Source organism: Macrotis lagotis, chromosome X (genome assembly GCF_037893015.1).
Source record: "Macrotis lagotis isolate mMagLag1 chromosome X, bilby.v1.9.chrom.fasta, whole genome shotgun sequence".
Taxonomy (NCBI): domain Eukaryota; kingdom Metazoa; phylum Chordata; class Mammalia; order Peramelemorphia; family Peramelidae; genus Macrotis; species Macrotis lagotis.
The window spans coordinates 185402966-185423735 of record NC_133666.1 but is presented as its reverse complement, the minus strand read 5'-3'; the positions used below and the strand labels follow the sequence as shown (position 1 = coordinate 185423735).

The window sequence follows — 20770 nt, the reverse complement described above, 5'->3', positions numbered from 1 at the left end:
TTAAAAAGTGTATTAGTATTTGTAGTAAAGATAATAACCACAGATAATGATGTGGCTAAAATCCAAAGTGTCCCCTTGGAGATTCAGCCTCCACTCATAATCTTCTAACTTTGCTGGACTTATGGAGACCTTGAATGTTTCAGAGAGTCATTTCCCTCTTTAAATGACCATTATTTCAGAGACATTCTTAAGTTACGATTTCCCAGACTGCCTAATGTGCAGGTCTGCAGATAACCTTGCTTCTGTATCATTTATAAGTCACACTGCCTTCCTAAGACTGTACTTTGTTGTTTGGGGTCCTTAAATACTAAAGGATAAGAATTTTAAACCAGTCCTCTTCCTTTTAAAATTTTAAAATAATAACTATATGCTATATTCTAATTTTTTTATTGTTCTGAAAGAGAGAATCTTGGCAAAACAGTATTGTTTGATGGCTACATCCAGGGTTCTCTGCATGAGGGTGTGACTTTTTGCCAAGGGCATAGGATTCTGTTCACTATCAAACACCTGTATCATGGTGCCTGATCTTGTTATTTGTGTGTTACTGACCAGTCACAGAAGTGCCTCTCTTTTTTTCTCTCTCCCCTTCCCTCAGTTTCTGTCTCTCTCAACTTCTACCTATTTAATTCTTCTCTTCCTTGGGGTGGGTAGATAAATATTTTGATTTAAAAGTGCTCTTTTTGATATAAGAACATTGCTCAGAAGCTGAAAGTTCATGACTGGTTGCTTTAACACCAGAAACGGAAAATAGGCACCAAGACTGATTTAACTTGTCCAGGTCATGCCTTAGATGATCATTTACAGATAAAGATCTTGGCATGTTTAACCTGGAGGAAAAAAAATAAGAGGAGACATGTTAAGCAGGAAAGGAACACTATCTTCAAATTTTTGAAGGGCTGTCATAAGAAAAAAATAATAAACCCCTTCTCTGGCTGTAGAGGATAGGTCCTGGGTACAGTATAAGACTACAGGAGGCAAGAGTTTCTCCACCTCAGAGGTCTTCAGGGATGACCAGTTAGGTATGCTATAGCAAGGATTCTTTGAGTATGGTATGAACTAATTGGCAAATGAAATCTCTTCCAATTTCTAAGCCTCCAGACAAACCAAAATACTCAACAACAAAAAAAAAAAAAAACAGGTAAATCAACTACATTTAAAAGAAATGTCTTTATTGCCCCCCTCATCATTACAAATACCATATACTTCTGAAAGTTGAATGCAGACCAAATTTTTGTTAATTGTTAATATTCTAGAAAATCTAAGGGAGATCACTCATGGAAGTCAAGGGAGGGAATCAGAAATGGATTTATGACAATTTGATTTTGCAAGTAGTATATTAATAATCTCTCTCACCTCCAACACTGTTTTTAGACTAGGTCTCCAAAGTTTTCAGTTTGAAATTCTATTCCTCTAATTAATCCTCCCTCTATTAGCCCTTGCAACCTCACCACAGTACATGCAAACCTCAAAACCTCTCCATCATGCCCCAGCAATCTCTTCAATCTATAAGATCACTACAGCCATGGAATTCATATCCTTTGCCCCTGAAGTCCTGATTGAATGGTTCCTCTCAGAACTTCTGCTTAAGGATGGTGCCCCCATCCATTTTTCAACAAGCAGCACTTCCTGTAGATTTTTCTATGATGTCCCTTTCTCTTTTCACCCCCTTCATTCGTATGTGAATATGCATATATGTACTTGTGTCAGTGATGGTCCTCCTTGGGAGTATGTTAGTGAGACCATTATTCCAAGTGTCTAAACTTTTGTAAGACTCAAACAATTCCAAAATTATTTTTAGAATACTTGGGATGGATCAAAACACAACAGGGTTTTAGTATGCCTATGTTCCCACAGTCTCAGACTATTTCCTTCTTTATGATGTCAATTTAATGTATATCCTTCATTTATTTAATAGGACTCAAATTTGCATACAGAAACACTTTATTTTTTAACAAACATATTCTATATTGGTTGAAGTCTTGATGAATTCATCAACCCATAAATCAGGGTCATCCTATATTAATATCAATTTCCTTTTAAAAGAAATATTTTAGTCCCGAAACAAAACATATCATTTGATACAAGAGTTCAAGTTTAAAAATTAGGCAGATTATTTTTTGTTTCAGTCAGTTCTGATTAAAGTACTATGGAATTAGATACATCATGAACTATTTCTTTGGCTTAATGTAAGAGTTGTGCTTCATTAGGGGGATATAAAATAATCCATTGCCATTTTTGTTTCTATGTTATTCATTTTTGGCAGAGAATTTATTTAATCACAAGTATCTAGTTATTTATGTGAGTCAAACCAGCAGTTTTGCATTCCCTAGAGAAGCCTCTATTAAAACTCTTAATGTGACACCACATATTTTTAGTAGACTAGAAAATAGTTAAAATTTTAATTTAAATTGAAATGACTATGTAATAGCTGGACAAATCAGTCTGAGATCCCCAGAGCTCTTAATTGTAATTCTCCATTGTTTTCTATGCATAAATTTATTTTCCAAGTGTGTGTTCAGAAATATTCACTAATTTTTTTCAAATGTTCCATACTCAATTTAAAACTCACTTATTTAATAATTTTTTTATGGCTAACAACTTCACGATTAAACCTTAATGTTAAATATAAATAGCTGAAATAATAAGCCTATTAGAGTGTTTAAAAAAGGAAGTGTACTGCACATTAACATGAGAATAATTTAGGGAGTCATGTTTAAGAGCTATCAGTGAAGAAACAAAGTGGAGAGTTGTTAATGGTTTTGTTTAAAAGAAAAAATGACACTTTAAAGTCAGAAGATCTGGAATCAAACCCTGGTTTTACTATTCATGCTTTGTGCGAATGTGGATATATCACTTCTTTGCCTCAGTGTTCTAATTTGTAAAATGAACACATTGACTTCAACAGTACCTAAGTTCTTTTCTATGAGGCAGCCAAGCCTGGAGTCAGGAAAACCAAAGTTCAACACCAATCTCAGACACTTACTAGCTCTGTGACCCTGGGCAATTCATTTAATCTCAGTTCTCTCAGTTTCCTCTCCAGTAAAATAGGAATAATGGCACCTAACTATACCTTACAAAAAACCACATCACATTGACAGGCACATTGCAGGTATTTAATAAAATGTCTATTAAATAGAATTACAACCAAGTATAAAATGTCTGAAAGTTCATTCTGTCCATTAGCAATGCTAGTCCACCAGCACCTAACTCTTCAATCGACCAAAGTATAAAATATTAATTTTTTAAATCTACCAAACTAAGGAATTTCTAGTTTTGCTTAACTAAATGTATTTTCTATAAAGCTTTTTCTTTTTTCCCACTGGAGGGAGAGAAAATAACATGTTTTATTAAAAATAATACAATTTAAATTTTCTTTTGAAAAATCTAATATAAATCAGCCTAAAAAATCTAGACCCCTTAATTCAAAATCTGGTAAGGTGTTTCTTGAAGGAACTCTTGGAGAGAATAGCAGGGACAGACAGCTGCACTGCTTGAGTCACTAGAATAAGGTCTACTTTTTATCCTTGGACATTTTTTTTCCTGGTGATAAATGGTTAAGAAATGGAGAATTTAGGACAATAGGTACTGAATGGATATGGGGAGATAACATCATCTTCTATGTTATGGACCCCAAAAGAAGACTGGGTCTACAGCTTTCCAAATCCTTCATCAAATTCTTCAGTTTAGTCATGTTGAGTTCCTTTTTCTCTCTCTCAAAGGTGTCTTTCCTTGTTCCTTATGCTGTATTGTCTGAGTCATCACTAGTTATCTTGACTCATGTATTACCATTGGACTCTGATTATTCTGGAGGAGAGAGTGAGGCTGACTTTGCACAGCTCTACCTCATTAAATTCAATTCACTTTCAAGTCAAGATATCACCCTTCTGATGTCATAGGTCCTCTTAAAGAATGAAGAATGAACAATGATATATTGTAGACTCCACTCTTCCCTATCTCCATTCTACAATTATTTCATCCAAACTCACTCTCAAGGTATCCTTTTTTAATTTTGAAAAATTCATGATTCACTCTGAGGAAAGACCTGTGGCATTCCCTTCAGATTCTCCCCAATCTTTTGTCAATTGTTCTTTTTCAAATTCCTGGAGACAATGGCATTACATTTCTGCTTTCTCTCAATTCAATGTCTTATCAACTCCTTTATTAAGTAGTTCTTTCCCTTGCTTCTAGCCCAACATAATTGGTGCCTAATAGCTGGCTAATTTTAAGGGGGAAAGATTCATCATATTGCTAAATGTACTATGAGCCAGTTATCATTCTGGAAACAAGATTCTTTTGAATAGTAAAAGTTTGAGTCATGTCCCTAGAAGGTTATAATTTTCTATATTCTGGAAAAATTGTGAATATCACAAATGTGATAGACACATAACTCATACCAAGATGAGAAAGCAAAGTGCTCAAATTGTCTGACAGTGAATGAGTTATACTTACTGACAAAAGCAAAGCTCAAATCAAATGGTCCCAATTAAGGCAAAAACCAACCCAAGATTCCAGATTATATTTTGAGCTAGGATTCCTGAGGGTTTGGTTTTATTTTCTTGGCTCACAAAGAAAGGATTCTGCAGATATGACAGTACAAGCTGAATATAAATCTATATATTGACATAAGCTATATAAATCAAAGTAATCTAAGGAACTAATAAAACTAACAATATTTACAAACAGATAAGGAATATGACTTAAATCATCCTTTAAGTTAAACAGGGAAAACAACCCAAGAAACAAAAAATAGATTAACTGCAATCCTATCCTAAAATAAATATTTCCAGTCACTTCTTCCCTTTACTTGAGGGATTAAGTTTTACTAAATAGAATTTATTGATAGGCTTTTGTTGACATTGAAGATTGCAAGAGAGGTACAGTGAACCCAGAAGAACCACAAGAGACCCAGGAGGGATTTGGACCTAATCTGTTCTGACTCTGCTCTGGAGTACGCCAGAATGTGCTTTTCAAATTACCTCAATGTTTCAATGTATCTGTGATCTCCTCAACATGACCACTCCTTTTAATGATGCAGATTTTGATGTATCCATGCCTTCTCATCCTGTCTCTTGCTCATCTCCTCCCATAAATGGTCTACCTCACCTTGGAGATCAATGTAGCAGTAATGCAATCATGCAACTATGGTACTTATTTTGTTAGTTAGAAAATGATTCATATCATAACCTCTAATAATGGCAATTCAAATCCAGAATTATTTTGTAAATACGTGAAAATGAAAAAATCCAGTTGAAAAGAAAACTGGTATAATGAAATGTTCTCTGACTATTGTTTAGGAAAAGTAGTATTCATTCTTCAGACAGTTCAGTCAAGTAAAAGTTCTACTAGTGTAATTTTTACCATGAACCTTCGAGGCCAAAGTTAAAGGGATATATATATATATATATATATATATATATATATATATATATATATATATATATATATATATATATATACATATATATATATATGAAAAAGGTTAGTCAAACATTTATTCATTCCTACAAGTATTAATGCTTACCTACTATGTGTAAGGTCAGTGGTAGGTAAGACTAAGAAAGATTATCATATTGTAATATAATATGTAAATTCATAGTTCAAACATTACAATTGTAGGCTTAACATATTTATTGATGACAATTCTATTTTATTCAACATATTGAGCATGTTGTTTAACTCTGATAACCACAGCTGTGACTTAGTTAACGATCTCCATAAATCCTACTTAGAACAGATATAGGAAAAAATTATGCAAATTAATTCTTATCTGTTTTTCTGCCCAAGGCATACTTGATAACTGATAAAACATACCAAAAAATGGTCTTTATTTAATTTAGAAAGACATTCAATGTTTTATTCAGATGATAATCTCAAGTCCAAAAAAAGAAGAGTCAAATGCTTTATTCATTAAATTATTTTATTCCAGAAAGAAACTGCACATCAAAGACAAAGTTACAAGTTCACATTCACAAAGGGAAGTGAATATAAGAAAGTCAACAGCTATTAATATGCAAAGGTACATGATTAAAAAAAGACAGTAATGGATAACAACAGATGGGATTGCCTTAGATTCAAACATAAAATGTCTTCTGTTTGAAAACAAAAAATAAATTGGTTCTTACAAGAGACCTTTTTAGATATAGTTTGGGTTCTGACAAAGTAAAATTCAAACTGATCAAGTCATGCTTTCAGTTGGGTAGTCTAATATTCACATTTAGCCCACAGGCTATATGAACCATATATCGATTACATCTTGCAGCTAGAAAGGATGTCTTCAACTAATCTCTTGTAAACCCAAGCATCACCCTTAAGCCTTTGCCTCCTGATACCCACCACCTCAGGTTTGCTAAGTTGGCATACTTCCAGCTCAAACTGCATTGTCACTTTGCCAAAATCTGACTGGGTTTGACACTTCAGTGTATAGCTGTGAGAAACAAGATAAGAAGGTAGTTAGTAGGAAAGCCATGAATAATCTGGATGATATATAAGACAATTCTGAGCCTTTATGAGACTAATAGATAAAACAGACAATCATTTTACATATCAAACAATGTATTAAGGTATACAATTTTTCCAAGTCAATATGGTGATTATGTTTCAGTGTGACTGGGGTTTCTCCTGGAAACTGAAGGAGGATACTAAGAATAGGGATGTTTAAAAAAAAATTTTTTTTTAAAATAAAGGCATACTAGAGTTCTGCCTTTCTCCAAATGAAATAGCTTCTTTTATACTGTATTAGATTGTTTTTGGGTTTTTTTTTTAAATTATAACTATACACACCAAGTTATTCTCATACATTCTTCTTATTTTACCCAAACAAATCTTTCAGGAGAATTTACATTAAATGTTATGCCACATTGCCTATGGAATCAAGTGCATGAAAAGTCATTTTATATGTCTTGTTGCTCTGTGAATAGCTGTCCTTTGCATAATTCTAACATCTTAGTATTTTATTTTTTACTTTTCCCCACAAAAGGGTAATGCTTATTACAACACAGAATGAGAATGGTCTGTTTGTAAGGATCCACTTAGCTTAAATTTCATTTGTTGGAAGATTAGTGAACTCACTCTGTGATCAGGTTAAAACAGAATTCCATGGAACACTTATGACACTGCTTGACTTGGCATTATATTTCTTTTTTTCTACCTTTTTTTTATTAAAAATATTATTTGAGTTTTACAATCCCCCCCATCTTACTTCCCTGCCCCCACAGAAAGCAATCTGTTAGTCTTTACTTTGTTTCCATGTTGTACATTGATCCAAATTGAGTGTGATGAGAGAGCAATCATATCCTTAAGGAAGAGACAAGTAGTCTAAGATGTGACAAGATAAGACAATAAGATATCTGATTTCTTTTTCTAAATTAAAGGGAATAGTCCTTGAACTTTGTTCAAACTCCACGGCTCTTTATCTGGATATACCTGGCACTCTCCTTTGCAGACAGCCCCAAATTGTTCCCGATTGTTGCACTGATGGAATGAGCGAGTCCTTCAAGTTTGAACATCACCCCCACGTTGCTGTTAGGGTGTACAGGGTTTTTCTGGTTCTGCTCATCTCACTCAGCATCAGTTCATTCAAATCCCTCCAGGCTTCCCTGAAATCCCATCCCTCCTGGTTTCTAACAGAACAATAGTATTCCATGGTATTATATTTCTAGTGTCTGCCACTACAGTCTTCATTATAGACTAATATACCTCATTTTAAGCAAAAGTTATATTGCAAAAAGATTAACCAAAGTTTATGTAAGCCAACGCCATGTTCTGCAATTAATTTACACTAAAAGTGAGCAAATGTTTTATCTATATTTATGAAAGAAACTCCAAAGTTTTGGTTCAGTCTCTCCTAGTCTAATTTATTCCATCTTCTTATATAAATTTTTTTTTAGGGTTTTTTTTTTTTTGGCAAGGCAAATGGGGCTAAGTGGCTTGCCCAAGGCTATACAGCTAGGTAATTATTAAGTGTCTGAGACCAGATTTGAACCCAGGTACTCCTGACTCCAAGGCCAGTGCTTTATCCACTACACCACCAAGCTGCCCCATCTTCTTACATAAAATTAACCTTCCCAATGCGTAATTCTCATCATGTCAATTTATTGCTCAAAGGTTTTTCAATGGCTCCCTGTTATCCTTGGGGTAAAATCCAAATTCCTTAGCCAGATTTTCAAGACCCTACATAAAGTATGACTTCTACCTACTTTTCCAGTTTTAACTCATCCTAATTCCTTTCAATAACCTACATTTCCATCCAACTGAACTGAACTGGCTTACTATTTCTCCCAGACCCTACAGCAAGGATTATTTTGACAATTATATGTGAGGCATAAAACAGTCCTCCAGAAGAAGAACAGATGACTTCTAGGTGGAGAGTTCCAGGAAAGCTCCCTAAGAAGGTGGTTTTTGAGTTGAGCCATAAACAATAGAGAAATCATGTTTCTGTAGAATGGGAATGCAAGAGGGAGAATATTTAAAATTAAAAGCAAAATAGAATTAACTATGAAAAACTAGGCAGTTATAAGATGGTATGACTTTATCACCTAAAATAACTTAAATTTATGCAATGCTTTAGGGTTTATTAAGCAAGTATTATCATTCCCATTTTCCAATAAAGAAACTGAGACTTAGAAAAATTAGTGATTTGCCAAGATCAGCTAGATACGAAGTGTCAGCACTGGGATTCAAACCCAAGTGTACAGAATTCTTACACACTACAATGTGAGTTTGGTACTTACCCCTTCTGCACAAAGTCAACATGTTTTTTTGGAAGGACAGAAATGATTTCAGCCAAGAGCTGATCTGGATTCACTAATCTGGTTGTGGTCACATTATACTGAGCCTAAAAGAATCAAAAGAAAATAGAGACCTTATTATCACCACAGCAATCCAGTAACAATTTATATTAACATTTATTATCTGACTTAAGAGATCCAATGCTCTATTTTCAAAAACTACAAAAGAATTTCCAAGATAATTTTGTAGACATGGTAGCATGGGTTTTAACATTCTCTCCTACCGAAAGAATTATTTTATTTTTGTTTTTAATCCAAAATGCTAGGTCACGGCCAAGTTATCAGATATGACTTTCGTTCCATCCCACACTATTGTGGGAATACTAACTAGTGCTGAAATATAAACAGAAGAAAACTGAAGCAAATGATCTGGATAATTCATAATAGTAACTATCTCCTCTGGACAACTGATAGTTGTCAGAGTTCAAAACCTAGGCAAAAGAATCTATGGTGATGCTAAAAGAGCTATTTTGCATATAGACAATCCAGTTATAAGTAATAAATCAAATTATACTCCACAGACTTAATCATAAATTTCAGAAGTGTTTATCCTCAATTTTAATTGGTATTCGATAAGCAGGAGTTCCTAACTCATTAGTTTTAAGCTTCTGTGCTCCTTAATAATCAGAAAATAAGATGTATAAAAAGGTTCACCATTTAAAGGAATCTTTTACAAAATGAAGAATTTATCTGATTTTGAATTCCTATTTTACATATGAAAATAATAATTGCTGATGCTAACAAGTATTTACAGTTTGCAAAGATATCTCCTTTTATGACTTCTCACAACAGTTTTGAAAGGTTAAGCACTACAGGTATTTTTATCTCCATTTCAGAGACAAAATAAAGGCTCTTGCTTAGACTAGAGCTATCAAGTCTCAGAGGTGGGTCTCCTGGCTCCCAACCCAGGATGCTTCCACCCACAGAGCAGCTTCATGGGGCAGTAGCAGTCTGAGAATTGGGATGCCTGAGTACTGGACCCAGATCAGCTATAAAAAAGCTGGACCAAATAACTCTCACCTGATGCACATAATGTATGTTTTGAAATAAATAACTTGCAAGACAAATTCATAAAAGAAAATATCTTAGATCCACCAAAAAAAAAAAAGGAAAATAGCAGTAAGTTTTGGACTGGAGATAAATACTATCTAAGATAGTCAGAAGTCCATTAGCATTTGGAGGAGGAGGAAACAAGAAGTACGGCAAGAGCCATAAAGCCAGAAGGATGCTTGCTGTATACTGCAGAAGCAGAGTCAGGTCCATCTGGGTTACTACTGCACAGGGAGATAGACCTGGACAATAAAATGTACATCTGGGTTCTCCAATGCCTCAAGTCAGGTCCTAGCAGCCTGAATACCAAAAAAGACAAAATCCACAAAGCACTCGGGGAGCCCCAGTATTACAAGAGAAGACACAGGCTAGCACAGCACCAAGAAGCACTAGCAAAGGGCCCTGCAAGGAGTCTTGTGACCAGTACAATCAAGGACATCTCACTGGGATCTATCCAGGACCACAGTAGGGGATACACCTAATTTCAGGGAGGGGACTGTACAAAGGAGTAAATAGAAAAAGACCTAAGCCAAAATCCATGTTGGGCCCCCTAGGAAATAAACCCAGAAGCCAGGGATTCCAGGAAGATGGGACCTTGCCCCAGCCACATGATGCAAAAGTCACCATGACAAGAGCATCCAGACCACCAAGGGCACAATCAAGCAGGGTCTAACATCCAAGAGTGTCAGAAACAGAATCTGGCCCTGGAACAAATACACAATTCAGAAACTGAGGCTGATAAAAATAATTAAACAGAAGAAAATGCTGAATACAACAAAGAAATACTTTGGACTAACAGATGACCAAGAAGCAAATAGATTAACTCCACAACTTGTAAGGAAAGAAAAGAGAGGAAGAAAGTAATACAGAAGAGAAGATATAAGAAAGGAGAAGAACTTACTCTTTTTACATAATAAGGTTGAGAAGATGTGTAACAAAAGCATAGAGGAAGGATTTAAGGAAGAAAGCATTGCAAAAACTCCATTCTTATCTTAACCAAAGAATGGCTGGCCTTCCCCCCTCCTACACCTACACACACACACACACACACACACACACACACACACAAAAGAGTTAGAAATACAGTAATGTCAACAGAAATATTTTTCTTTTTTGAAAGTAAATTTACTCTTAGTCTTCTTGGTCCATCTCTAGCTGAGCCTTTCTTTTTGTTTGGGGTAAGCATAGTAATCACTTTATCCAACCCCCGTTCAAAACTTCCAAACATCTTGGTTCCTTTTCTCTTTGGAGGACTGTCTCTATGTGCTTGATTAAGATCCAATTCCACTGAACGGCATCTTTAAAAGAAAAATTTAGCCCAAAAATTAGTTAACGGCTTAAAATTATTAAACACACTATACATGTTTCTGTCAATTTTCTGCAAAATTCTCCATAACAGGGGCGGCTAGGTGGTGTAGTGGATAGAGCACCAGCCCTGGAGTCAGGAGTACCTGAGTTCAAATCCGGCCTCAGACACTTAATAATTACCAAGCTGTGTGGTCTTAGGCAAGCCACTTAACCCCATTTGCCAGGCAAAAACCTAAAAAAAAAAAAAAAAAAAAAAAAAAAAAATCTCCATAACAGACCCCTCTAACTTGAAACAAAGCTTCAGTAAAACTTTTATGATGACCTTTTTCATTTTTTTCTGCTGGAAGAGGCCTTATTTTTTGCTTTTTGTTTTGTTTTTTAAATAAATGTTATTTATTTTTCCAACTACATACAATTGTAGTTTTTACTAATCATTTTTTTTTAGTTTTTTGGGGTTTTTTTTCAAGGCGAATGGGGTTAAGTAGCTTACCCAAGGCCACACAGCTAGGTAATTAAGTGTCTGAGACCGGATTTGAACCCAGGTGCTCCTGACTCCAGGGCCAGTGCTTTATCCACTGCGCCACCTAGCAGCCCCTACTAATCATTTTTTTTTTTACAAGGCTTTGAGTTTTACAATTTTTCTCCTTCCCTACCTGCCCCTGCAGTGCCCCTGCACTTGACAGAAAGCAATCTAATATATACTTTACATTTGTAACCATGCTAACCACAGATCAAAATTGAACACGAAGTGAAAGAAGAATCAGATTCAAATGAAGAAAGAAAACATTAGAGATAACAAAATTATATAGTACATAAAACATAAGACAACTTTTAAAAATGGAAGATAATCAACTTTGGAGGAGCCACTTTTTTAAAATTATATTTTTGAAATTACAAAGAGTATTAAAAAATAAAGCTTGTTTTTAAAACATTTCCATTTTTGGATTAATTTTATTCCTAAAGCTAACAATATACAAACAACTTACTTAATAGGAAAGTGATTGTTTATAAAGTGTTCCCAATTATAAAACAATATTGGCTGCAAAAATTCACATTTTTAAATGCTTCCCAACAATTTCATTTTCTTTTGTTATTTACATAACTGGCATTTGGGGGAACTTTTATTTTATTTAAGAATTGAGTTTTAGGGACAGCTAAGTGGCATAGTGAATAAAGCACCAGCCTTGGAGTCAGGAGTACCTGGGTTCAAACCCAGTCTCAGACACTTAATAATTACCTAGCTGTGTGGCCTTGGGCAAGCCACTTAACCCCATTTGCCTTGCAAAAACCTAAAAAAGAAAATTGAGTTTTGTTATATTTGTTGGCTAAGTGGATAGACCTTTGGGTCTGGCATCAGGAAGATCCAAGTTCAAATCTAGTCTGATATTTACATATTGTTTCACCCTGGGCAAGTCACTTACTCTGCCTCAGCTTTGATCATCTGTAACATGAGGATAATGATAGACTCTATCTCCCCATGTGATTGTGAGGATCAAATGATATAATAATTATAAAGCATTCAGCATAGCGACTGGTATATAGTAAGTGCTAAGTAAAATGCTGGTTATCACTATGATGATTAAATATCTTTGGGATTGAGAGAATCCAACTATCTTGTAGACAAAGAGAGCAAAGGGTGTTCCAGTAGGATTCAAAGTAGGGTAGCAAATCATAGAATCTAGAGCTGAGAACACCAAGGTTTCAAACTCCAGGCCCAGGGAGGTGGTTATAGAACCAGAGCTGGAGGAACCTCTATAGATTACTGAGTCTTCATTTTACAGAAGGAAGAAACAGAGACTTGGAGAGGTCACACAAGCATCCAAGGCATGTGCCTCACAGGAATGCACAATGAACTAAATCATCATTTCTTAAAATCAAAGATCTGGATGAATCTTAGAAATAATCTAAACCAATCCCCTAATTTTACAAAAACTGTCATTCAGAGAAGTGACTAGTAACAGTTGATTTTAGTGTCTGTCTCCCCAGGCTCTTGCCCCCCATTGCTGGGTTCTTTACTACACTACACCCCGTTCCTTCACACGCTAATTGCATAAGGAAAGACTAGATTTAGCCCAGAAACACATAGAAGGATTATATAATCTACATAATAATCTAAACAGAGTTCTTCATATCTGATATCACTTATTTTATGAACTGAAGAAATTTTGCCCTTAGTTGAACTTAACATTTAAGTAAATAAACACTTACCGTCTCTCAGGACTAATAATGGCTGTTGGTAATTCCTTCGTCCTCTCTGGATTTATAGTTCTAGTCAGTATTTCTTCCTTGCACTGAGTTCTCTCTGATGGACCAAAAAATAAACAATATAAAATTTAAGCTGTAGGTATATTTTGAAATTGGAAAATTACATAATATCAAAAAGTTTTTTCTTAGAAATTTCATTTTATATTATTTTTCCAAATATAGATCTCTTCCATTACAATTACTTAATAGAACTAGTCAAAATTTAACAATAAGAGCAATTAGCATTGTTTCTTCTTCATGTTGATGGCAAAGATGGAGATCAAAAATTATGTAAATCTATAAATAGAGGCAATTGGGTAATAACAGTGATTGCTAGTTTTAAGTGATGGCAACAGAGGAAAGAAGTAGTTGGAATCTTCTCAAATATCTCATTCTTCCTGCTTCAAGCTGCCTTCAAAAGGTAGGAGTTGGAGAAGACATTTCTTATCTTCTTATCAGAAGTCAAAGGTAGGTAGGATCAGCTTTATAAGCAACTTTAAAAAGGAAGCCATCCTACAAAGCACATTTTTGGAGGATTCATACTAATGGCAAGTTTGGAAAAGAAACACAGGAATGATCTATATTTCAAAAGCATAAACTGTCAGTGTGATAACTCCCTCCACTAATTACCCATGTATGGCTTGATAAATAAGTCCCCAGAAACTGCTTAAAGTACTCAGAGGTTAAAGAACTTGTCATGGTCATACAACTAATAAAAAACAGTGGGCCAACTCTGCCAAGTACCCTAGACCAAACTGAATCAATGCCTTATCTTGTTGAATATTCTTTCCAAGTTATACTTAAGTAAAATTCTTTTGTTGGCTGATCTACAACTATCCCTTTTCATTCCAATCCTGTACCTGGATCTTGACCCTGGACCAAGTCAGGTCTGGCCTACAACAGAGGTGTGATGGAAGGAGGACATGCTAATAACTAATAGGAGCAGTCACAGCTTGGAGAGGGGAAGAAGAAAGGGTGCACTCATCAGCTGTTAATAACTAATAAGAGAATGGGTAAAAGAAAAATATCTAAGTCTGCTTATATAATCTTTACCAGTTATTCATAACTTGAATGAGATGAAAGGAGAAATTCTCTCATGTTACAAAGTTACAAAGACCATGCTAGTCTTTTTCCTGCCTTCTATTTTAACATCTGCCTAGAAGCAAAGTGGAAAAACCCTAGGTTGGCAACCAAGAACTCAAGTTCATATCCCAGCTCTGGCATCTCCTTAAGGTCACTACCTTAAGCAAACCACTTGAGTTCTCTGGGTCTCAGTTTCCTTGTCTGTAAAAAGGGAGGTGGGGGCTGGGTGAGAGATGTACTCAAAGGTCTTAAAGGTTTCTTCTAACTCAATCTATGAGCTTATGATGCTAAATTGTTCTTTACAAAAGATTAGAGCCATAAGGGAATTCAACTTATACTTCACTAAAGAGTTCCTAACAAATAGATGAAGATGCTTGAAGGCTCCAAGAATAGGGGAACTCACCACCTGCTAAGGCAATTTGATTCCTGGTTAGCCCTAATATTCAGGAAGCTTTCTTTACACTGATTCAGATTCTCTCTCTGAAATTTCCACTTACTGCTTCTAGATCTGTTCTCTGGGATAAGCAGAATAAGTCTAACACTCTTTTCCACACTGTGAACTTTTAAATTCTTGAAGGAAGTTGTAATGCTCCCAGTTTACCAAATCATCTCTTAGAAGTTTTTCTTCTGGGGCGGCTAGGTGGTGCAGTGGATAAAGCACCAGCCTTGGAGTCAGGAGTACTGGGTTCAAATCCGATCTCAGACACTTAATAATTACCTAGCTGTGTGGCCTTGGGCAAGCCACTTAACCCCATCTGCCTTGAAAAAACTTTAAAAATAAATTTTTCTTTTTTAAAAAACGTTTGATCAGAGACAGGAAACTGCATATTGATGCAGGTTAATTAATGACTGTATAAGGGGTTTAAACAACTAAGGCAGGTGGATCCTGGACTGATAACTGAATGGAGTTTGAGAAGGTACAGAAAAAGAACTACAGTTCTAAAAGTCATAAGGATGGGAGGAAAAAGGAACATGACTCAGTGAAGGTGAAGCCTTGTAATTCTGAGAAAAGAGGAAATTCTTAGCCATGTTTGCTGCCACAAGCTTGCTCTTTGTAGCTTTTAGACAGTCCAATAAAGTACTTCGATAAATCCAAGTCTTCTCTAAACCTGGGACCTTCATGGTGGTGGCAGCAGAGGCAGAGCATGGAGGAACCTTTCCAACCCTGCATCATATGACCCTGTAAATGACAAGTAATACATAGGAGAGATGGGATTCAAACCCAAGTCCTCTGAATCTTGAGTACTTTGCAGTGCCCTTACTATTCTGTTACCCATCATTAGCAGGTCAGAAGTAACATGACAGGTGTATAAAAATGGACTAAGACATTCATTTCATCAAGTCACGGAGAATTTTGTTTTTATTCTAAGATTTTTGAAAGTGCTAAGTATCTATCAACTGAAATCTGATCTCTCCAAAAGATACACAACCACCTTTCAATGACATCAGGGATGCTTTTCTGTTCCCATCAATAAATACCTTGCCCATGGCAGGTAAAGGACTGGCACTGAAGCAATATTCGGTGGCAGAAAGATTTTACAGATGTAGAAAAGAGAAAATAAGCATATGTCTATCTAAATGGCCACAAATAGTTCAGGATAATTGGAAGCTGACTATATTTACATAAAAGAAACCACAGAAGAATAAAAGAAATTTAGATTCTTCTAGAAGATCTTTTCAATAAGGCTGTTCGTACATCTCTTAACTACCATACAGGCATTCGACTTACTTGATAATAGACTTGTTTTCAAGGATAGATCTACTTTTTCATTACGACCTAATCCAAACTTCTAATAAGCATATAATCGATACCTTTGTGAGGAGGAGGAGGAGTATTTGGCACAGTTAATATTCCTCTTTCATGCACACTCTTGTTAACAGGAGTCTTGGAAATGGGCAGTACAAAACATTCTTCATCCTTCATAGCAGTCTTAGGTGTGCACACATTTTCTTTGTTCTCTGATTTCTTTGTGGCAGCTCTGCATAATATTGGAGTTAATGGCTTAGATTCCACGTCGTTTGATTCTGTCCAATGCTTTGCAAGATACAAAAAAGTTACTGGATGAAGCTCATTGCAGTAGAGAAAAAATTAATGTCTCATATTATACTTTAATCACTTAAAAATTGCCATATAACACATTTTTAAAAATTTAACAGAATCAGAAGTTAATAAAAGGAATTAACAAGATCTATTTAAGAGCATGTAGATTCACTTGAGATTAATAAATGTCAATCACTTTAGGGTAAGGTTCAAAGTCTTCTCTATTATGTTTCATCCCCAGATCCATAGACTTATTAATCAATTAATCAACCAATAAACATTTATTAAGCACTATCTATGTGCAAAGTACTATGCTAAGCATTGAGAAATACAAAAAGAGGCAAAAGACACTCCCTGTCCTAAAGAAGCTTACAGTCCAAAGAAAGAAATAGACATGCAAAGAAATAAAAAGCTATATACAGAATAAATAGAAAACACTTAAAAGGGAAAGCAATGGTATTTTGAGGGGGACTAAGGAAGATGTCAGAAAGGTGACAGGCATTTAAAAAAAATAAGAAAAAATCATCATTAATGCCAAAGAAATTCCCTGGGGAGGAAAGAACCTATGACAAAAAAAGCTTTATGGTACCTAAAATTAAAGTTTGCGTTTATGAAACTGGATAATTGCTAGGTTTTCCTTGACAGATTTTTCTTCATGCATAATCTCTGTCTTGAAATGTGCAACTCTTTTTTGCTTTTTTTGTTATTTTGTTATTGTGAACACTAACCAAATGAGCATTTCCATATACAATGTGGAAGAGAAGAGGATTGTACATGAATCTGCAAATCCTTTACACAATATATTTTTGATATTAGTTTCCTACTTCATTGCTACATTTAAGTTGAAGAGTTTACATATAATTTTAAATTACTTTGTATTTAAGACAAATTCCCTGTAAGATTTTGGTAGTCTTTAAACATCTCTGCAGATGAAATCTCTTCACATGCTTCATAAATAACTAGAAATTCTAAGATTTCAAATATATAATTATTTTTATTATAAGTCACATGTTCAAATTCAGGTTCTTTTAACTATATTCAGTGGCTGGGATAGGGGAGATAAGAAATAGGTAAATGGATTATCTAGAAAAACTATAAAAAAACTAAAATGAAAAACTAATTTGAGAATCATTAGAAAGGCTCCCTTGGGGGTTGGGTGACCTTTGTGAATCCAACCATTTTTTTTCAAACTATAAGACATATCAGGACAGCTAAGCGGTCTAGTGGGCATAGCACTGACCCTGGAGTCAGGAGAACCTGAATTCAAATATGACCTCAGACACTTAATACTTACTTAGCTGTGTGACCTTGGGTAAGTCACTTACATTGCCTTGCAAAAAAACAAAAAAAACCTATAGGATATATTTTCACATCTAAGATGATATTATGAGATCTTAGAGTTAGGAAGGATCTCAAAGGCTATCTAATTCAACCCATACCTGAAAAGAAGTCTCTTCTACAACATCCCTGACAAACAGTCCCGCAGCCTCTTTCTTGAAGGCTTCTAAACCTCTACCTCATGAGGAAACCAATTTTAATTTTTGATTACTGGTATGGAAGTCCTTGCCTGAATCTGCCTCCTTGCAAATTCTACCCCCTGCTTCTAGTTACGCCCTCTAAAACCAAGGCAGAACAATCCTAAACAATCTTTCACATGGCAGTCCTTCTAACACTTAAGCTATCATATCTCTCCCAAATCTTCTTTTCCAAAGTAAACACTCCCAGTTCCTTTACCCAATCCTGATGACAGAGAATCCATTCTCACCATTCTGGGTTTTCTTGTGAACAAAATGAGTTATCAGACTACCAATGTCCCTCTCAAAATGTGATTTACAAGAACTGCATACAACAATGCAAACATAGTCTGACAATTATAAATTAGTGAAACTATTGTCTCCCTTATTCTGAAAATCATGCCTCTAAGACACAGCTTCATGGTAGAGTCTTTTTTTTTTTCTTTTGGGTGATATCTTTTGATTCGTGTGTAAATTGGATTTAAGGAGGCAGAGCTGCCTCCCTTCCAAGTAGGTCTGGTAGCAAAACAGAGTCAAGACAATTGGTGATAGCTCTACACACAGTGGGTGACCTTGGTGTCTTCAAAGTCTAACCAAGTTCTAAAGCAATATACACAACACCTGCTTTAGCTGTCTTCATGTCCACTGAATGAATTGTTCTCATCTGCCCATTCCACCAGGGGAAGACTTCATGAAATGCTTGGGGCAGACACCCCGCCTAACTCTCTGATATCTGAGATCCCTCTGTTATCTTCAACCTGGTTTAACCCAGCTGATGAAATGGTTTACCTGGTGGGTCACTGTGCATGCTCCTTGGAGCCACAGTGAGAGCTAAGTTGATATCAAAGGTGGAAAGCAGCCCTGAAAAGGGCTCAGCAGTCCTCATACCAGAAGTGCTAGTCTTGCTTGAACAAACCCTACACCCCACACACATCCATGGTACAGTAGTTTGCAAGGCCTGGAGTCAGGAAGACCTGTATTCAAATCCACCCTCAGACACTTAACTCAGTTGAGTGACCCTAAGCAAGTCACTTAAACCTGCCTGACTCAGTTTCCTCACTTGTAAAATGAGGATAATAAGAACACTCAATTCGAAAGATTGTTGTAAGGATCAAATGAGATAAAATTTGTAAAGTACTTGTCACATTGCCTGAAACCTAGTAAGACATTCATAAAAGCACATTACTTCCCTTTTCCCTCTTAATACACTTCACTTTATTAGTTTTCTGGCTATCAGAGTTCACTAACACCACCAAATCTCTTTCACACAAACTATCATCTAGACACATCTTCCACATCCTTTAGTTCTACAGGATATTTTGAAAAATTAATTGTGAGCACATCAATCAGATTAATTAACAAGATAAAAAGGCAAAACATCAAATGCTGGAAAGATGTGGAAAACTGATCCACACATTCTGCAGAACCATCTGGAGGCTGTCACACTGGACATCCCCTTTGACATAGCTACACCTACTAGGTCTGTACATTGAGATCAAAGGAAAAGAAAAATATCTTTGAACAAAAATACTTATAGCTGTTCTTCTTGTGGTGAAAAAAACTTGGAAATTGAAGGGATGTTAATCAATTGTCAAAATGACAAGGAGGTGGGGCAGCTAGGTGGTGCAGTGGATAAAGCACTAGCCCTGGAGTCAGGAGTACCTGGGTTCAAATCTGGTCTCAAACACTTAATAATTACCTAGCTGTGTGACCTTGGGCAAGTCACTTAACCCCATTTGCCTTGAAAAAACCTCACAAAAAAAATGACAAGGAGGATAGTTCCAGATAAACCTGGGAAGATTTATGTGAACTCATGCCAAATGAAGTGAGCAGAATCAAGAGAACATAAACAGTAGCAACAAAATCGTAACAATGATCAACTGTGAAAGACTTGGCAACTGATCAATGCAATAATCCAGGACAGTTCTGAGCACCCAGGATGAAACATAAGAATACTATCGAGCGAGAGAGAGAACTGATGGAATTGGAGTTCAGAATAAAGTATACTTTTTTCATTTTCTTTATTTTTCTACAACATGGCTAATATGAAATATGTTTTGCATGACCTCACATGTATAATCAATATTATTTTGCTTGCCTTCTCAATGGGTGAGAGAGGGACTGGAAAGAACTCAAAAAAATTTTAAATGAGTATTAAAGATAAAATATTTTTAAAAGAGAAACTAATTGTGAAGAGTGGCATAGAATAATACGCAGAATATTGTGTTAAGTCAGGCAAACCCAGATTTCAAACATGCCCTTTACTCATACTAGGTAACCATGGACAGATCATTTATTTAACTTCTCTGAACCTCAATTTCCTCATCTGTAAACTGAACATAATGTCTGTAGTACATAATGGGGCGGGGGATACCACAGGACAATTAAGAGAACAATAAATAGATCTACAGAGAGAAGTTTATGACCAAACAGGAGACAGAAAACATTATAATTTGCAAAATGGATGAGTTTGACTATATTAAATAAAAATGTTTTGCACAAACAAAACCAATGAAACCAACATTAGAAGGAATGTAAAAAGCTGGAACACAATTTTTATAGCTAGTGTTTTTAATAAAGGATTCATTTCTAAAATATATAGAGGATTGAATCAAATTTATAAGATCACAAGTCACTTCCCAAATGATAAATGGTCAAAGGATATCAACAGACAATTTTCAGATGAAAAAATTAAAGCTATCAATAGTCATATAAAAAATGCTCCTAGTCATTACTGATTAGAG

General features: G+C 35.4%; 1 protein-coding gene across 7 annotated transcripts in view; it reads right to left on the bottom strand.

Moving 5' to 3' along the window:
- Positions 1–5927: 5927 nt before the first annotated feature.
- Positions 5928–20770, bottom strand: part of MELK (maternal embryonic leucine zipper kinase) — a 90786-nt gene continuing 75943 nt past the window's right edge. For all 7 annotated transcript variants that reach the window (XM_074200428.1, XM_074200430.1, XM_074200433.1 and 4 more), the window contains 5 exons: positions 16284–16506; positions 13353–13446; positions 10966–11134; positions 8730–8833; positions 5928–6424 (listed from right to left, as the gene is read on the bottom strand). In XM_074200428.1, the coding sequence (XP_074056529.1) occupies positions 6247–6424; positions 8730–8833; positions 10966–11134; positions 13353–13446; positions 16284–16506 (768 nt within the window). In that variant the 3' untranslated portion in view covers positions 5928–6246. The remainder of the gene's footprint in view (positions 6425–8729; positions 8834–10965; positions 11135–13352; positions 13447–16283; positions 16507–20770) is intronic.